At 50.3% G+C, this 16,274-nt stretch overlaps 1 protein-coding gene across 1 annotated transcript in view; it reads left to right on the top strand.

Moving 5' to 3' along the window:
* The first annotated feature begins 1,707 nt into the window (after positions 1–1,707).
* The window catches only part of Slc6a4 (solute carrier family 6 member 4), a 32,830-nt gene continuing 18,263 nt past the window's right edge, over positions 1,708–16,274 (top strand). The window contains exons 1-2 of the mRNA XM_041665059.1: positions 1,708–1,777; positions 12,932–13,379. Coding sequence (XP_041520993.1) covers positions 13,040–13,379 — 340 coding nt within the window. The 5' untranslated portion in view covers positions 1,708–1,777; positions 12,932–13,039. The remainder of the gene's footprint in view (positions 1,778–12,931; positions 13,380–16,274) is intronic.

Raw genomic sequence — 16,274 nt, 5'->3', positions numbered from 1 at the left:
TCATTCTGTTCAGAGGAATGTCACCAATACCCAGCACACACAAGGTGGCAGGACCAAGAAGGAGGAAGCAGCCTGGCAGAAGGAGGCAAGCAAGGCCTAGGAGGTCAGGTGTGAACTCTCAGAATGAATCCACATGGGGACAGCCAGAGTGAAGACAAGATCCTTAGCTCCTGCTGAAGTCACCCACGATCCACTGTCTGCCTAGAACCCTCAAAACGATCTTATTCTTGGGCAGCCTGCGTCTGCAAAGAAAACACCAGTTGGGGGGGGGGGCGGTCAGCAGACAGACACTGTGTTCATTCGAAAGGATGAGCCTGGTGAAGTCCATGCGACTCTGAGATCTGTCTAGATTATGGAGTGGCCAAGCATACCCCGGGGGTGGCTTCTCCAGTCCACTCTTCCCAGAGCTAAGGCTTCCGCCTCTCCTTGCAGTCCCCCGCCCTGGCGCCTAGGTGGCACCAAAGCCTCGTACTGATGATCCCTGCGGCCGGGAGCCGCCCACACCTGCGGACAGAGCGGTCCAACCTTTCCCGGAGTCAGCTCAGCCCAGCTGGGGGTTCCGATGTCTAGATTCAAGACCCTCTGGAACAACGGGACCGAAGCTTTCTCGCAGCCACAGACTCTCCATTACTATCTCCCTCCTAAGCTTTGATGTTGCTCTCCCTGCTCTGGTCAGATGAGGAGAAAAAGGGCTGGCCAGCCCAGGTCCTGGTGCTCTGCCTCAAACAAGCCCTGCATCTGCTCCTAAAAAAAAAAAAAAAAAAAGAAAGAAAGAAAAGAAAAGAAAGAAAAGAAAAGAAAGAAAGAAAAAATAAAAAAGTTACCGTAATTTTGGTAAAAAAAAAGAATGTAATAACATTAGATTAATGTTTAAGCCTCTGTGTGTGAACAAAACAATCCACACACACTTGAAAACAATGTAGTCCCGATGAAACGCTGAGCGCCTTCAAAGGCTGGTAATTTGTCGAGTGCTGCCCACGGGCACGGGAGGGTCGGCGGACCAGAACCGATGCTTTCTGCAAAATGTTTTCATCTGTGGCTAGGTAGCAAGACCGCAGCACCCTCGGTTCCTCCTCGGTTCCTCCCAGGGGTACTTGTTGTAAGCGGTTGCGGGTGGCTCCCAGCATGGGAGGATCCCGGCTGAACTCTCGTCCCACCTAGAGAACCCAGAACAAAGTCCCATTTCCAAGTTAGTCCTTGGAAAAGACCGTCCGGCTCTGTTGGGAGGTGTCTGGCTGTGGTCAAGAACGAGCGGAGCGCTCTTAGGAAGTGACACAGAACAGTACCTAAACACAATTTAAGGCAGATTTGGTAAGGGAAGAAAGTAATTTCGGTTAGTGTAGCATCCTCCTGCCTGCCACACAAGTCCAAGAATAGAAGAACCAGATCCTTCGTCCTGCTTAGCCCTGTCCCGGACCTGGCTGGCGAATGTGGATGAGTGTGTTAGTGTGGACGAGTGTGTGAGCATAGATGAGTGAATGAGTAGGGGGTTCTGTCCCCCTCCCACCGGCCAGGGCCCGTGGACCCCCGCCCCTCCCCTGTCTCCAGCTAGAGCTGAGCTGCGGCCGCCGAGAAACAAAGTTCTTCGATCTCAAAGTGACGCAAAAATTCTTGCGGAGCTCTTTGGCGGCGGCTATCTAGAGATCAGACCATGTGAGGGGCCGCGAGTACAAATAGCGCGGCGGGCGGCGCCACTCCAGCGGCAGCGCCGGTGCCTCGAGGGCGCGAGGGTCGCGCCGCCTCCGCAACCCCGGACCCGCCGCCGCGCCGCCCGCAGGTGGGTCGCTTTCCCTTTTAAAAAATACATATATGTATTTTTTTTTTCTTCTTCGTCTCTAACCCACGCTTCTTTCCAGAAGCTCTCGATCCTGAGCTTGACTCTCCAGGCTTAGGGCGCCTTTGTCTTCACTGTGCAAGGTCCCTGCTAGGGACTCGATGGAAACCTGGGGGACCTGGCGCTAGCCTGACGCAGCCTCGCTTTTCTGCAAAAGTTGCTGTAGTTTCCAGCGGTGGTGCGTGCTTGGGCTTTACTTTTGGGACACAGGCTGGCAGCTTTATGCAAAGACGCTGGCAGACACGAATGCTCAAATAACCAGAGAAATCTTTGAGTGATACTTAAGAGGGCCAAGCCTCAATACGCTCGGATGGCCTTGCTGAAGAGCGCGTGCCATCTCAGACAGCTCACAGGCCATTCAGAATTTATGGAAATGCCAGTGGGCTGTATCACACCATCGAAGTGTGTAACCAGCAGTTGGTGGGGGCTGGGGTGTACCTTCAAATTGTTTCTAAAAACCTGGTGCCCACAAAGGAGATTTTCTTTTTTTCACACGGGGCGGGGGGAGGGAGTCCATATTGAATTGTTCTTTTTCAGTTCAAAGTGCTCAGAAATGTGAAGGGTATAATTTCTAAGAGTCAGGCAACACAAACCCCTGTGTGTATGTATTCTTATGATCAGTTTTGTCCAGAAAAATGAACCAGGTCAATGGATTATTTATGGACCTGCTAACTCTCATCGTAGTAAAAGGAGATCAAATATTTAATGTGTTTTCAGTTACATAGGAAAAATGTCTAAGAAGATAACACTGGGGTCTGTTTAAATGTAGTCGAGAGCCGGGGTAGCAGTAGTGGTTGGTGGGCAGGAGGGGAGGGAGAAAGAGCTCAGACGGTGTCCCTTCACCTTTGTGTGGCTTGCTGACACCTGAAGGCACATCTGGCTTCTCCCCAGTCTGGTCCCCCTGGTAAGAGTGACTAACTGTTCCAGCCACAGCTGATGGGTGGGTTCTTCTGCAGTGCAGGCAATATTACTCAATTATTTGGGGTAGCTGTGAGGCTTGAACCCAGGGTCTTTCACACCCTGAGCAGGCATCCTACCTCTACGGTGCTCGGAAAGAAGGGGCTTTTACATGTTTAGCCTGGCAGTTAATCTCTGAAATGTCCTAGCATTGTGGGGACTTTGCATGGTAAAGTAGACAGAAGGAAGACTGGCTCTGTCTGGTGTGATGGAGCACATTTATAGCAATCAGGAGTTCAAGGTCATCTCCCCCTACTTGGCTAATTCAAGGCTAACCTTGGCTACAGGAGACTTGCCTCAAAAACAAAACAAAGTCCTACACCCCAAGTGGCTTGCTCAGTTGGTGTGGAACTTTCCTTCCTAAGCCTGAGCAAGAGCAGAGTGAAACTTCACCACAAGTCCGGGCTCTGCTACACTCTGGGGACCCTCCCGCGATATTCCAGAGTGGAAACCCGCAGCCTGTGCGGTTTCACAGCTGCGAGGCTTGAACCCAGGGTCTTTGGCGCCCTATGGAAAGAAAGGGGTTTCACGTGGTGAGGAGGGCAGATGGACTATGTTGGCCGCTTGGTGGAATCCAGGAAGCCAAGATCTCAGAAAGTCCTCTTAGGGGGATGATTTTTAGAATCATGTGAGCATTTTGATGAAACTTGGGGTGGGGGGACAGGGCACGTAGAAGAGTTTCCCAGATGGGGGTGACTGTGGGATGAGGGTGCTGAGTGAGCCACAGGGGTTAGGTAGCTGTGCTGGGCACTGTCCGTGGCAGGCTTGCAAAATAGCCTGGGTGCCCCCAGCCGAGAGGAACTCAGGTAATTCCGGAAGTGAAGCGTGAGCACAGCAGGCCCTTCACCATGCTTGGACTGATATCATTTGGGTGCACAGGCTGCCTAAATTTTACTTTGGATTACTGCATTAGCAGGATGTGGTTATGACTTAACTCTTAACTTAAGATGCCAATGGCCAGATGGGAAATTACGCAGTCATTTCATGTTGGGAAGACGAATAGGGCTTTAGTTGTTTTCAGCAACATTGACGGTCCTTTGGGGCTCGTGAACCAAGGCTTTGAGTAAGAGGGAGTAAGGGACCTGGGAAACACGATGTTCAGGCTCCTGTGGCTGAGGTCCTAACCGTCCTTCTTGAAGAAAGCACAAATTGCAATCGTGGTGCTAAGTGCCCCAGGACTGAGACCCTACCAGGACAGCGCTATGAGCTGGAGTCCTCCCGGGATCTTGTGTTTCAGCAAGGGCAGAGGCTCTGACTGCTCAGACTCCTGTAAGTTAAGTTCTGTGCCTAAACCACACCCAGCTAGCGGATGGCGTTCCCTGACTTCTTTAGTGATCCCTGCTAGATGACTCCCAGGTGCACAGACAGGCTGACTTCTCTGCTAGTCTCGAGGTTGGGCTCCACCCTCTGAGGTTTTCAGTGCCCAGCCAAACAGGCATGGATGGGTAGGAGACCCACGTTTGACAGAATACCTGCTTATTCCTGCTTGAGGAAGTGGTACATCTGCAGCTTGTCTCTGGGCTCGCTTCAAGAAAGCAGCTTCCTTCTCAGACAAAACTGCATCCTAAAGAAAATACATCTTCCTAGGAGAGACCCAGGTGGAAAAATAGATCAAGTTAGTCTTTAAAAAGAAACCTGGCATGCCTGGTTGTCCCAGAGCACAGAGCGGCAGCGCATTGCTAAGGGTGGACATGGGACCCACCACGGGCAGACACAGCCACTTAAATTTCCAGGTGAAACTCTTGGCAGTGACATTGGTCCACTTTCAAAAAGTGCTAATCTGTGAATAACACCTCGTTGGGGTCAGCTCTTCCAGCCTGGAGTGGTGTGTGTGTGTGTGTGTGTTTACTGAACGTTAACAGCACAAGGCAGCAAATGCCTTTCCTCAGTCTGTGTCTAACAGGGTGACAATACCAGCAGAGACGGCTGCTGTGAGGCTTCGGAATGTCACCTGATGTCATTTCACTCTCTTCTTGGCTTCCCCTTAGAGGCTGGCAGCAGCTCCGAAGCACGCACCCAATCCTGCTGGACTCGGGAGACTTATTAGATCTGAAGTCATAGGTTGTTAAACTCCACAACTCGACAAATCCCACGAACGTGCAAAGCCCACGAAGCCACGTGGATTTGTGGAGGAGGTGTCCCAGGTTCCCAGGCACTGACAAGCGAGGAGGCCTGGGGTCCCAAGGCTCAGTTCCACCTGACGGGGTTGCAGCAGGGAGAAGGACCACGTAGGTCAGCTTCATAGCTTGCTCAGAAAACAGCTGGGGGCTCTGAGAGAATCTGGAGCCCAGGTAGAAGGATGGAGCCAGGGGCTATTAACATTTCATGTTTTTGCATGTTCAATGGGGAAAGTCAAAGCAGTTTATTTCCTTTGTTTCTGATTTGTGGAATAAAACAGGAGTAAACCGAATTCTTCAACTAAATTCTCCCCCACCCCCAAGGAAAGACCCTAAAAAGAGGGAGCGGAGCAGCCACAGTGACCCTAGAGAGAAGCCACCTACGTCACGGCAGACAGGACCCCTCCAGTCCTAGAACTTGTCCCCTGTCCAAGTGTCTCATTGACCATATTTGCTGTCGCCTTGTTTCTAAGGAACAGAGCTGGGCGGAGGAAAAGGAGAGAACAGCCGAGCCGAGGTGGCTTAGCCATTCTGGGCAGTCCCTGTCCCCAGCCCTGGTCTAAGGCTGGAATTAAGTTTCTTCTCACAGATTTCAACCACATCTGCAACCCCAGGCCTGGAAAAGCAGAGGCAGGAGGATTAGGAGTTTGAAGCTAACTTGGGTGCCATAGTGAGACCCTATCTCAGACAAAAACAATCGAAAGCAATCGAAAGTTATCCTTTTGGCCAAGCATGCTCCCTTTAGTCACGTGTCCAACAGATAGAATGTGACGTTGGTTATAATAAGATCATTAACGTGATTCTACAAGTTATGTATCAAAGATAATGCTTTTGGTTGAACCTTTGAGTCTGTGGAAGCCCAAATGCTTCACCCCTGAGTATTTCAGTGTGCTTTTCTGAAGAACGAAGCCCACCTCCGTGAGCGCCCGTCTCTGTCAGCTATAGGAGGAGTCTCCGCAGGATGGTAGTATCTGTCTCTCTGTCCTCTTTAGTGGGTGGGGTCACTCTTTGATTGTAAACTACTTGTCTGGGGGAGGAGCGTCACATGTCTTGCTTTCTCTTTCTTCTGCACGCAGGTGTGTGCATGAGTGTGTGCGAGTGTGCTTGCTTATGTGGGCACACGTGTCAGAGGCTGAGGAGGGTGTCTTCCTCAGTCCCTTAACTTTATGCTTTCAGATAGTCTCTCACTGAACCTGAAACTTCCACTAGACTGACTGGTCCGGAGGGTCCCGGAGTTTTTCCTGTATCCACGCCTCCCCACTCCCGCCAGCTCAGTGCTGGAGTTACAGACTGCCACCCTTTTCTGCATGTGCTGGGGACCCCATGTTGGCACAGAAAGCACTTCACCCTCTGAGCCTTTTCCCTAGCCTCTTGCTCAGTCGGTCGTCTTCTGTCTCCCTCCCCTCGTTTGTTCTACATTTAATGGTGTCCGTGCCACACGAGAGTGTCTTTAATATGCTCATACGGAAGAAATGCAAAGCTGCGGTGGAGACATCCCTCTTTTATCCTGATTTCTGGGCAGGGTGAGGCTCGGTGATAAAGCGCTTGGCTGGCCTGTGCAAGGTTCATCTCCAGCACTGGAAAAGAGCCCGATTTAAAGTGTTTAAAGTGATGTTCCTGCCTCCCCTGACTTTGTTTGTCCTTGTGCACCTTTAAATACACAGCAGCAAGCAAGCACAGACAGTTTTGTCTTCTGCTAAATTTTGTGCGTTGTGAAGAAAATCTTATCTTCCTCTCGTTCTTTTTTTATTAATTTATTTATTTATTAAAGATTTCTGCCTCTTCCCCACCACCGCCTCCCATTTTCCTCCCCCTCCCCCAATCAAGTCCCCCTCCCTCTTCAGCCCAAAGAGCAATCAGGGTTCCCTGCCCTGTGGGAAGTCCAAGGACCACCCACCTCCATCCAGGTCTAGTAAGGTGAGCATCCAAACTGCCTAGGCTCCCACAAAGCCAGTACATGCAGTAGGATCAAAAACCCATTGCCAGCCAGGCGGTGGTGGCGCACGCCTTTAATCCCAGCACTCGGGAGGCAGAGGCAGGTGGATCTCTATGAGTTCGAGACCAGCCTGGTCTACAGAGCGAGTTCCAGGACAGGCTCCAAAGCCACAGAGAAACCCTGTCTCGAAAAACCAAAAAAAAAAAAAAAAAAAAAAAAAAAAAAAAAAAAAAAACCATTGCCATTGTTCTTGAGTTCTCAGTAGTCCTCATTGTCCGCTATGTTCAGCGAGTCCGGTTTTATCCCAGGCTTTTTCAGATCCAGGCCAGCTGGCCTTGGTGAGTTCCCGGTAGAACAGCCCCATTGTCTCAGTATGTGGGTGCATCCCTCGCGGTCCTGAGTTCCTTGCTCGTGCTCTCTCTCCTTCTGCTCCTGATTTGGACCTTGAGATTTCTGTCCGGTGTTCCAATGTGGGTCTCTGTCTCTGTCTCCTTTCATCGCCTGATGAAGGTTAATATTCAGGAAGATGCCTATATGTTTTTCTTTGGGTTCTCCTTATTTAGTTTCTCTAGGATCACTAATTATAGGCTCAATGTCCTTTGTTTATGGCTAAAAACCAAATATGAGTGAGTACATCCCATCTTCCTCTCGTTCTTTAAAGCTAGGTCTCCCCCTAGCCCAGGCTAGCCCTTTGTTCCAGCCGCTCTTCCTGCCTCAGTCTCCAAGGTGCTAGGATTACATGCGTAAGCCACCAAGGCTGGTTTGAAAGTAGGTTAAATGGAAGAAAGAATTCCACCTGGCTACTTTGAAAGGCCTTCAGGGGCCTAGAAGACACCTCCCCAGGCCTGCATGGGAGGCAACGGCCTTATCTGCTTTTAGTTTCTTTTGAGAAACAGAAAGAGCATTAAATCAGCAATTGATTTCAGGTGGGGTCCAGCAGCCGCACACTGTGTTTTACGGGGTTGTTCATTTACTCCTGTGGGTAGGAAATACACTCCCCATTTCAAACAGCCAACTGGCAAGCGGGCATTCTGAGCACAGGCAGGGAAGACTTTCTTTACTTGCCTGTGCTTGTCTCAAAAAGCCAGAGCCTCCAGGCTCCTCTTTAATCCTGACTCTTCAGCCCCACATCTGTTGCAATCTTGGAACTGTTGCTGTGATGTCCCCTCCTCCACCTAGGGATGTACAGTGGGTCTACTCTATGGGGGTAGGGGGCCCCTGGGCCCCTGTAAGTTGTCTTGGAGCAAGAAGAGCTTGTCTTTGGGCTCCATTAGGGCTACAAGACAGCACAGCCGTCATGGGACCCTGAGACAGGCCCTCCAGGTGGTGAGCTTTGCTCCAGTAAGCAGTTGCTGAAGCAGAGACCTAAAGCCAAAGCCCCTGCTTCCAGAGAGGCCTAAAGCAAACACACATGGTCAAGGACAAGAGAGCAATTATTCAGGGCTTGTCTTGGGCTAGGGTGCAAAGAGGAACCCTCGTGGAGGAGGCCAAGTGTCTCTCGCCAGGCCTCCCAGGATACAGCGGGGAGATGTATGGGCATGTTCCAGGGCTCACCCTGGAATAATTTGGGGTGCTTGTTAATGTGCCTTCCAACACACATTTCTGGAGCACAGCCCAAGTATCTGTTCCCGAGTTTCCCAGATAACCATCTGTCTCAATGGAGAGGCACACAGCCAGTGAACCTCCAGTTCCCCAAGTCACAAGCCCTGTGCGCTACCTAGAATGTGAAGTAGAAAACAGAATGGGTGTCCCGTGTGCGGTGACCCGGAAACGCCCATCGTCATTCCTGGTTGCCTGTGTGCTGTTAGCGCTAAATCCAGCATTTGTCATATGCCATTCCCACAAGAGGCTTTTCCTTTTCCTGTTCTGCTTCTAAACTGGAGGAAATAGCAAGAGGCTCAGAGATGTCAAGTGGCCTGGTCAAAGTCACACAGCCAGTAAGGGATGGCTCTGGGTTGTCAACATGGATGCGTGAGACAGAAAGAAACACCCTGGGCCACAACTGCTAAGTGACTGGAGAGGGTGGCTGTCTGGGCACGGCTGCTCACACTCACCGAGACTATGCTTGCCTGTTCATGCCAAACCCATACCTTTTTTTTTTTTTTAAATGTATCATAACCCATTATATTTTTGGCTGCCCTTGGGCACATCTGGATCCATCCTGGTATCTCCTCCTCTAAACCGTACACTGTGTGGAGAAACTGGGATGTCCCTTTTCTGTTGCCATACAGAACTTTTTTTATTTCTTCCCAGTAACTGTCCCAAGCCACTCTAAGGAATGTCCCCTATTCATTCCATTCCAGACAGCAAAGGCATCTCTCAGAAGAGGACTCCTTTGCGTAATGGATGTCAGTGACTGTGGAGGTCATATTTAACTAGATTTTGTTTATGCCCCCATCTCTTTTTTTCACTTGAGGAGGAAGCTGGGGTTCTTATGGCCCCCAGGTGATGCTACCCACCTTAGCATACGCCACAGCCCCTCAGTAGATACCAATGCAGGCCAGCACTTTCTTCTGCAGAGCCCGAGAAGTCAAAAAAGTCAAGGTCCTGTGGCACAAACTCCTGAGTGACTTCGAGTTTGCATGAGGGACAGCCTCATGCCATTCATGTGGTCAGTGGGCAGGATCCCCGGGCTCCGTGGCTTCTCCAGGAAGTGCCAGCTTCCCTCGGAACACGGCCCTACATTTTGGGGGACGGTAGGACTGGACTGCTGGGCAGAGTCCATGCCTCTCTGGAGCAAGTTCAGTGTTTATTGCTGCTAGAGCCACACAGTTCCGCCAGCCTCTGTGAGCGCCTCCTCCCTCCGGCACTGAGAATGCAAATTGCCGCTTGGCTTGATGACCTGTAATTAATCTTATCTCAGTGTTCAACCCATAATTCATGCTGAAGGTTTGTTTTGGTTTTGAAGGTGGAAATGGAGTATCCTGAGAAGTGAGCTCGCTTTGATCTCGACAGGTAAAATCAGAGTGCAAAACTCTCAGAATATTTTACTCAGAACGTGCTGATGGGCCTTAAACGTAACAGTCATGCCCACTTCCAGAGGGTTGGGGATTTTATGACTAATTGTTATAATTACTTGCTTGTTCAGACACCAGTTCCCCTGGCTACAGAGACAGTTTGGGAGCAGAAAAATGGGAGGTTTGACCAGAAGTTTACATAGAGACAGGTTCTGTCGCCTCCTCCAGACTCCCCCAGCTTCTTTCAGTTCTGGGGATGGAACCAGAGCCTCGAGGCTCAGACCAGACAAACACACTGCCACTTAGAATGACCCCCAGCCCAGAGACACTTTTCTTTTAAACTAACTAGGGACAAATTGAGAGAATTAGTTGGAAACAGGAATGCGAACAGAAAGTGAACCATCAGACAGCGGCCAAGCTGCCCCCGGGGTGGGGAGTGGGAGATGGGAGGTGGGAGCAGACTGTAGCTTCACAGCGCAGTTGGGTGCTCGGTGCCCCCACAACCCGCTCTCTGCTCAGCCTGGGATAACAGTGCCGATGTGCTGAGGGCAGCTTCCAGGGCGCTTCCTGTCCACGGATGGATTCAAAGCCTGCCAGGGGGGAGGCTGCACTGTAATACTGACCTCCTTTCCTGGCTTCCTACTCTGCAGGATAAAAATATCTTTTAGAAAAGCTTTCAGAAGAGAATTCTTAGAAACTAACCTTCTTAACCTGTAGTCTCCGCCCCGGGGACTGCCTGCTCTCAACCGTTGTTATGGGAGGCAGGTGTCAGGAAAGTCAGAGTGGGGGGGCTCTGGACAACCAGTGAGGTCAGAAGGGAGCCCTGACCACCACGGGGGAGCCCAGACCAGCTGCCCTCTGGAGCCAGACTGGTAAAGCTGGAAGGATTTTTCCTCTAACTGTGAAATGAGTTGACGGGAGTTGTTTTGTGTATCCCAGGTGCTGCGATCAAACGCGTGCGGTATACTAAACCCTAGAGAGTAGAGTTGATGGTTAGAGACTGACCCCTGTGGAGAAGCAACCTGGCGTCTCTTGTTGCCGGATGGATGCTCAGACCAGGTTTATTTTATTTTTATCAAGTTAGAAAGCACTGGGCAGATATTTCAGGAAACTGGAGCTTTCTGATGGCTGAGATAAAAATAAAGAGTAGGATATGGTCCTTCCAGGAGCTGCTCATCATAGCTGCCAATAAAGGAAGACCGTGGCCTAGGGGCTGAGCCCCTGGCACCCTGGGAAGTACACACAGCCTCCCGAAAGCACACACCCACTTGTTTCCATCCTTGCTGTAAGATGCCCAAGGGAGAAAACAAAAACAGGGTACCTAGAACACACTGCTTGGTTCTTGAGGCCGTGGCTGCCTCTTCCCTCCCCAGGGTCTGTCCTCTGAATTGATCCACCCTCCATTCTAAGTACTCTCATGTCCTGGTGTTTGCTCTAATCTTTGCCAATATTTATATCTGCAGTGTGTCCAGGTTTTTCATTCTGTGCTTGTGTGTGGGAACGCTGGGTATGCTCAGTGAATGCTCTACTACTTAGATATATGCCTCGGCCCTCACGGTGTTTTTGTCTTCACATCTGTCTGTATGGAGGGTATGGGCTGTATGGAGTTATGCTGTAGCTCAGTTGCTAGAGTGCTTGCCCAGTGTGCAGAGGGCTGCGTTCTGTCCCCAGTGTAGCTAAACCGAGGCACAGTGGTGCACACAGGTGAGTCAGACAAATTCAAGGTCATCCTTACCTACGTGGTAAATTCCAGTTCCAACCTGGGCTTTTTGATCCCCTGTCGAGGAAACCAAGGGAAAGAAAGGGAAAAATATCAGGTTTCCAGGAAACCCTGGTCGGAAGGAGCTGAGCACTTGCTCGCCTCCTGTCCTTGGACTTTGAGGCTGACATGGGATCTCTGCCATTGTGAGCAGTGCTAAGAGTCCATTTCTAGAAAGGTGTGACATGATCCTAACGAAGCAGAGGCATAGTCTAACTCCCAAACTGTCAAGGGCTTGGAAGGAATGGAAGGTCTTGGCAGCTACTAAGTTTATAGCAGGCAGGAGGTTTAAAGTCCAAAAGGGCTCAGATTTCTACTCCACGTGTAGAAATCTCATCCTCAGTCCAGAAGAGAAGAGCACCCAGCTCCTTCCTTGCACCCCAGCATAGCAGTGAGATAAAGGTGCAGTTACCGGGGTCCAGCCTTCTACAGGCAAGTCTGAGGTCAGCGGCCCCCACACTTTTCTCTTTGACCCTCTGGAGGAGCACACCGGCAGGCGTGCTAATGTCTGCAGTGACAAGTGGCTTTAGCCCCAGAAGCTGCTGGCAAGTGGCAGGAAGCATGAACGGTGAGGAGCAGTGACAGACATGGCCCACTGGGACCTGCAGAGGCTCAATGGGAAGGTTGAAAAGTGGAGCACGGGCGGACACAGCTGCAGGCAGCTGGAATCTTCCTGGAGCCAGTCGGAAAGGGTGAGAAAGGGCCCAGATATATGGAGCTCTGGGCACTGGTACTTTGACTCTCTCCCTTTTTGAGCCACGTTGGTAGCACATGTAAAATCTAACCTCAGGTGCCCAGTTTAAATGGCGAGGGCTGTGTCCTCTGGCAGGTAGACAGACAGAAGCTGTGGCTGTGCTGCTGTTTCTAGGCATGGCACCCAGGACAGGGCTCTCTGGCTCTGCAGGAAACCGCTCCTGACATTCCTCCGGGTTACTGATAAACTACAGGGGGCGTCTGCGTCCCTCTAGATGACGCAAGCGCTGGATCTTAAGTAAAGCCCGTGCGTAATCTTGGTGATTTGCTATTTTTGTTTTGTTTCCTTTTCAAATTGCTTGATGGTGTTCTGACACCCTCCATTTGTCGAAAAGTTTAGAAGATTTTATTGCTCTGAGTGAATGGGCTGGCTTACAGATAAGAGCATGTGTAACCCTGTAACTAAGATCATTTAAGCTATACATAGAACTGTTGTGATGGCTCAAGCCTGTAATCCCAGCACTCAGGAAGCTGAGAGAGGAGGCTGCAAGTTCAAGGCCGACCTGGCCTACAGAGTGAGACCTTTCTTAACCAACAAAAATAAAACCATGAATGGTTAATACCCCAAACAAATAAATCCGAATTTCTCTCTCCTTTCTCCGTATGTTTTTCCAACAGAGCTCTCAATTTTGTCACCATAACACTGGAAGGAGATCCGAAGCCAAGCACGAGAACTAGTCTGGGCCCTTGGCAGATGGGCATCGGTATCATTTACTGACCAACAGGATGGAGACCACACCCTTGAATTCTCAGAAAGTCCTGTCAGCATGCAAAGACAGAGAGGACTGCCAAGGAAACGGTGTTCTCCAAAAGGGTGTCCCCACCCCGGGGGACAGGCCAGAGCCTGGCCAAATGTCCAATGGGCACTCTGCAGATCCCAGCACCAGTGCAGATGAAGCTACACACTCTATCCCAACAGCCACCACCACCCTGGTGGCGGAGATTCGCCAAGGGGAACGGGAGACCTGGGGCAAGAAGATGGATTTTCTCCTGTCTGTCATCGGCTATGCTGTAGACCTGGGCAACATCTGGCGTTTTCCCTACATATGCTACCAGAATGGCGGAGGTTAGTACCATGGACCACCAGCAGAGGCTCCGACCCAGGGGTAGGTTGTTGGTCCTCAGGGGAGGCTGTAAGACAAGTCGTGTCTTTACTGTCCTGTGTGACTGCCAGGAGTCTGGGAATGTGAAACCTAGGCTTTCATGCTGGTCAAGTCTCCAGTCAGCCAAAAGCCTGTGGTAGCTTGTGTGGGGCCGTCAGGTGGTGAAGCCGGACCTGAGCTCTCCCACATGGCCTTGGGTTTATAGCATCACTGGGCTTCACTTGTTGAAGGGCTTTCATTCTCATCCTGTGTTAGTCAAGCTCCTGTTAGGGAGTCAGAAGCAAGAGAACACTCAGTGCACTGTGTGCTCAAGTCCTGCTGGCAGAGTCTGAAGGTGTAAGGCCTATGGGAGGAAACATGGGGAGTGGCTGTAAGGCTCCAGACCTGCTGGGACTTTGGGTTTGCATGAAATCAGAGAACGGCACTAGTTTAGGTCCAAAGTCTTAAGTTATCAGACTTGATGTGATCCAAGGCTGAGCCCAGACTCAGTATGGCAATACTGCCAACCTAGAGTGTGAGCAGCTACAGTTACGTCTCCTGTGTGTCGTAGATGCCTTGTCCTGCCCGTCTTAGTGAGCCTAAGACGCTAAGAGTAGTTTCATTGGTGACTGTATGCGTGAGCTGGGGAGCCTGAGAGAGCGCAGAGCAGACTGGGGGGATGGGTGAGCAGGTACTGGGCAAAAAGAAATAGTGTCAAATCAGTGGACATGTTTTGACAAGCTGTTTGAGAGGCAAGTACAGTGAGATCTGGAGGTGGGTCATCTATGTCACCCAGACTTCTGGGACCTAACACGAAGCTTCTTCATCTGTGGCTACGAAGGCAGTTCCTCGGGCAGTGGGAGGTTGCAGAGCTCTTGCCTGGAGGACTGGAAGTCATATTCTCCTTCTCCCCCGTTTGGCAGGATCTTTAGCCTGAACCTTATATGAGAGCTGGATCCTTGGTGGCATTTCCTACTGTAAGGCCAACTGGGTAAATCCTTTGGATGAGTCGAGGGCCACCATAAAAACACAACGTGGTTTTGATCCTCAAGATGGGTTTGTCAAAGTGACTGTAATTACACGGACCTTTCTGAGTCACGCTGACTTTAGCTTTTTAGAGGTGAAGCACTCTTTAGACGGGAAGGTTATCAGGCTAAATCTCGAGCTGCAGATGAGCGACCTTATTGTCCCATGAGAAACAACTGTTTTCAGCCAGGCTCTCAAACAGTGATGGTTTGCGAGGAGTTAGTCTGGCTCCGTGGAATTAGGGACATGCAGTCAAAATATCAGGGGTCAAGAGTCTGGAGTCATAGGTGATACTGGTAAAGGATCTGGTTCCTCGAGTCATAGACGGTTGCATCCGTGTGGATCACTGGGCAGTTCAGCACTGTCCCCACATCGGGACCTGGGGTGGATCCTCGAATTTGGAGGTCAGTTTCCAGAGGCCCCCGTGACTCTGATGTGTGACTCTGATGGCACCATTATCTGATGGGAGAGGAAATCAGAGCTCAGACAAAAATGGAGGTGGCCCTTGCCATGGTAAACGTTATGTCTAGCGGATACATTTACTGTGCTAGGCTGGTAAAAATCTAGGCTGTTTTTAACTTGTATACGCCATGAGTACGTTGTTCATACCTTGAAAGTACCCTGTCAGCTGGCCCCGAGATGGACTGATTTCTGGTGCAGTTAAGCTATTAAAAAAAAAAAATTGCTGATTGTTGCAAAATATTTCACTTCCTCCCTCTGCTATTCTTATAACGTAATGGGTCACAAAATTGAACAGGCTAACTACTAAGTTCTGCCTTGTATGAAACGCTTGCTTGCTTGGATAGCTAAGGCAACTGCTTGGATGTTTGTTATAAAACCAAGCCTTGCCAGCACCCAAACAGGATATGAGCTAATTTGGCTCCCCAAAATTATAACTGTGTAGGTTTTGCCTTTATAATTCTTTGGCTAACAGTAGCTGTGGTCTTACCTGGAGAACTCTCTCTGGTTTGATCCTGGTCAGATTCTTTTTAATAGAAAGCCTCTAATTTACTAAAACCCACACTTGAGTCAGATTGGTGACTCTCTAAACGGGCCCCAAACCCACAACACTCCTGGCACCTGCTCCGTTGACTCCAGCCAGCCTCTTTCCACTTACTCTCCCGGGCTCCTCTTTCTGTATTGTTTGCTTGGTTTGTCTTTTGCTGGCTTGTTTTTGCTTCGATTTACCCTGAGACAGTATCTGAGTTTCATTTCTTGTTGCTTCAGTGAAACACCAAGAAAAAGACAGTTTAAAGAGAAAGGGTCTGTTTGGCTCAAGGTGCCAGGTTACGGTCCATTACCGCTGAGACTTCTAGATGGCAGGAACTTGAAGCAGCTAGTCAGGAGCTTGTGTGCTGGCTGGCTCAAGTGTCTCCTCAGTCCAGGGCGCAACCCTTGAAGCAAAGCGGTGCTGCCTACCTTCAGGGTGGGGCTTCTGACCTCTGTAACCTCCGTTAAGAAAGTGTCTCAAGGTCAACCCAATCAAGACTTCCTGGTGTGGTGGCCCAGGTCTTTAATCCCAGCACTCGTGAAGGAGAGGCCGGAAGATTTCTGTGAGTTTGAGGCTAGCCTGGGCTACTATGTGAGTTCCAGGACAGCCAGGGCTGCTACACAGAGAAACCTTGTCTCAAAAAACAAAACTCAAAACAAAGCAAATGAAAGACTCCCGTCCCAGGTGACTCTACAATGTCAATAATCATGCTCACCAACCCGGACAGGCTCACACTGGATGGTACCCCACGACTCTGTCAGCTGTCTCCTCTCACAAAGCACTAAGACCAGGCAGCCTACTGTGAGCACATCTCCACATCCGTGGGCTGATCTGGGGACAGCTGTGGGCAGGAAGTAAAACT

Source organism: Microtus oregoni, unplaced genomic scaffold, assembly GCF_018167655.1.
Source record: "Microtus oregoni isolate MIOR12 unplaced genomic scaffold, Mior012 000015F_ref0000493, whole genome shotgun sequence".
NCBI lineage: Eukaryota > Metazoa > Chordata > Mammalia > Rodentia > Cricetidae > Microtus > Microtus oregoni.
The sequence above is the reverse complement of the archived record's forward strand: the minus strand, read 5'-3'. Positions and strand labels throughout refer to the sequence as shown.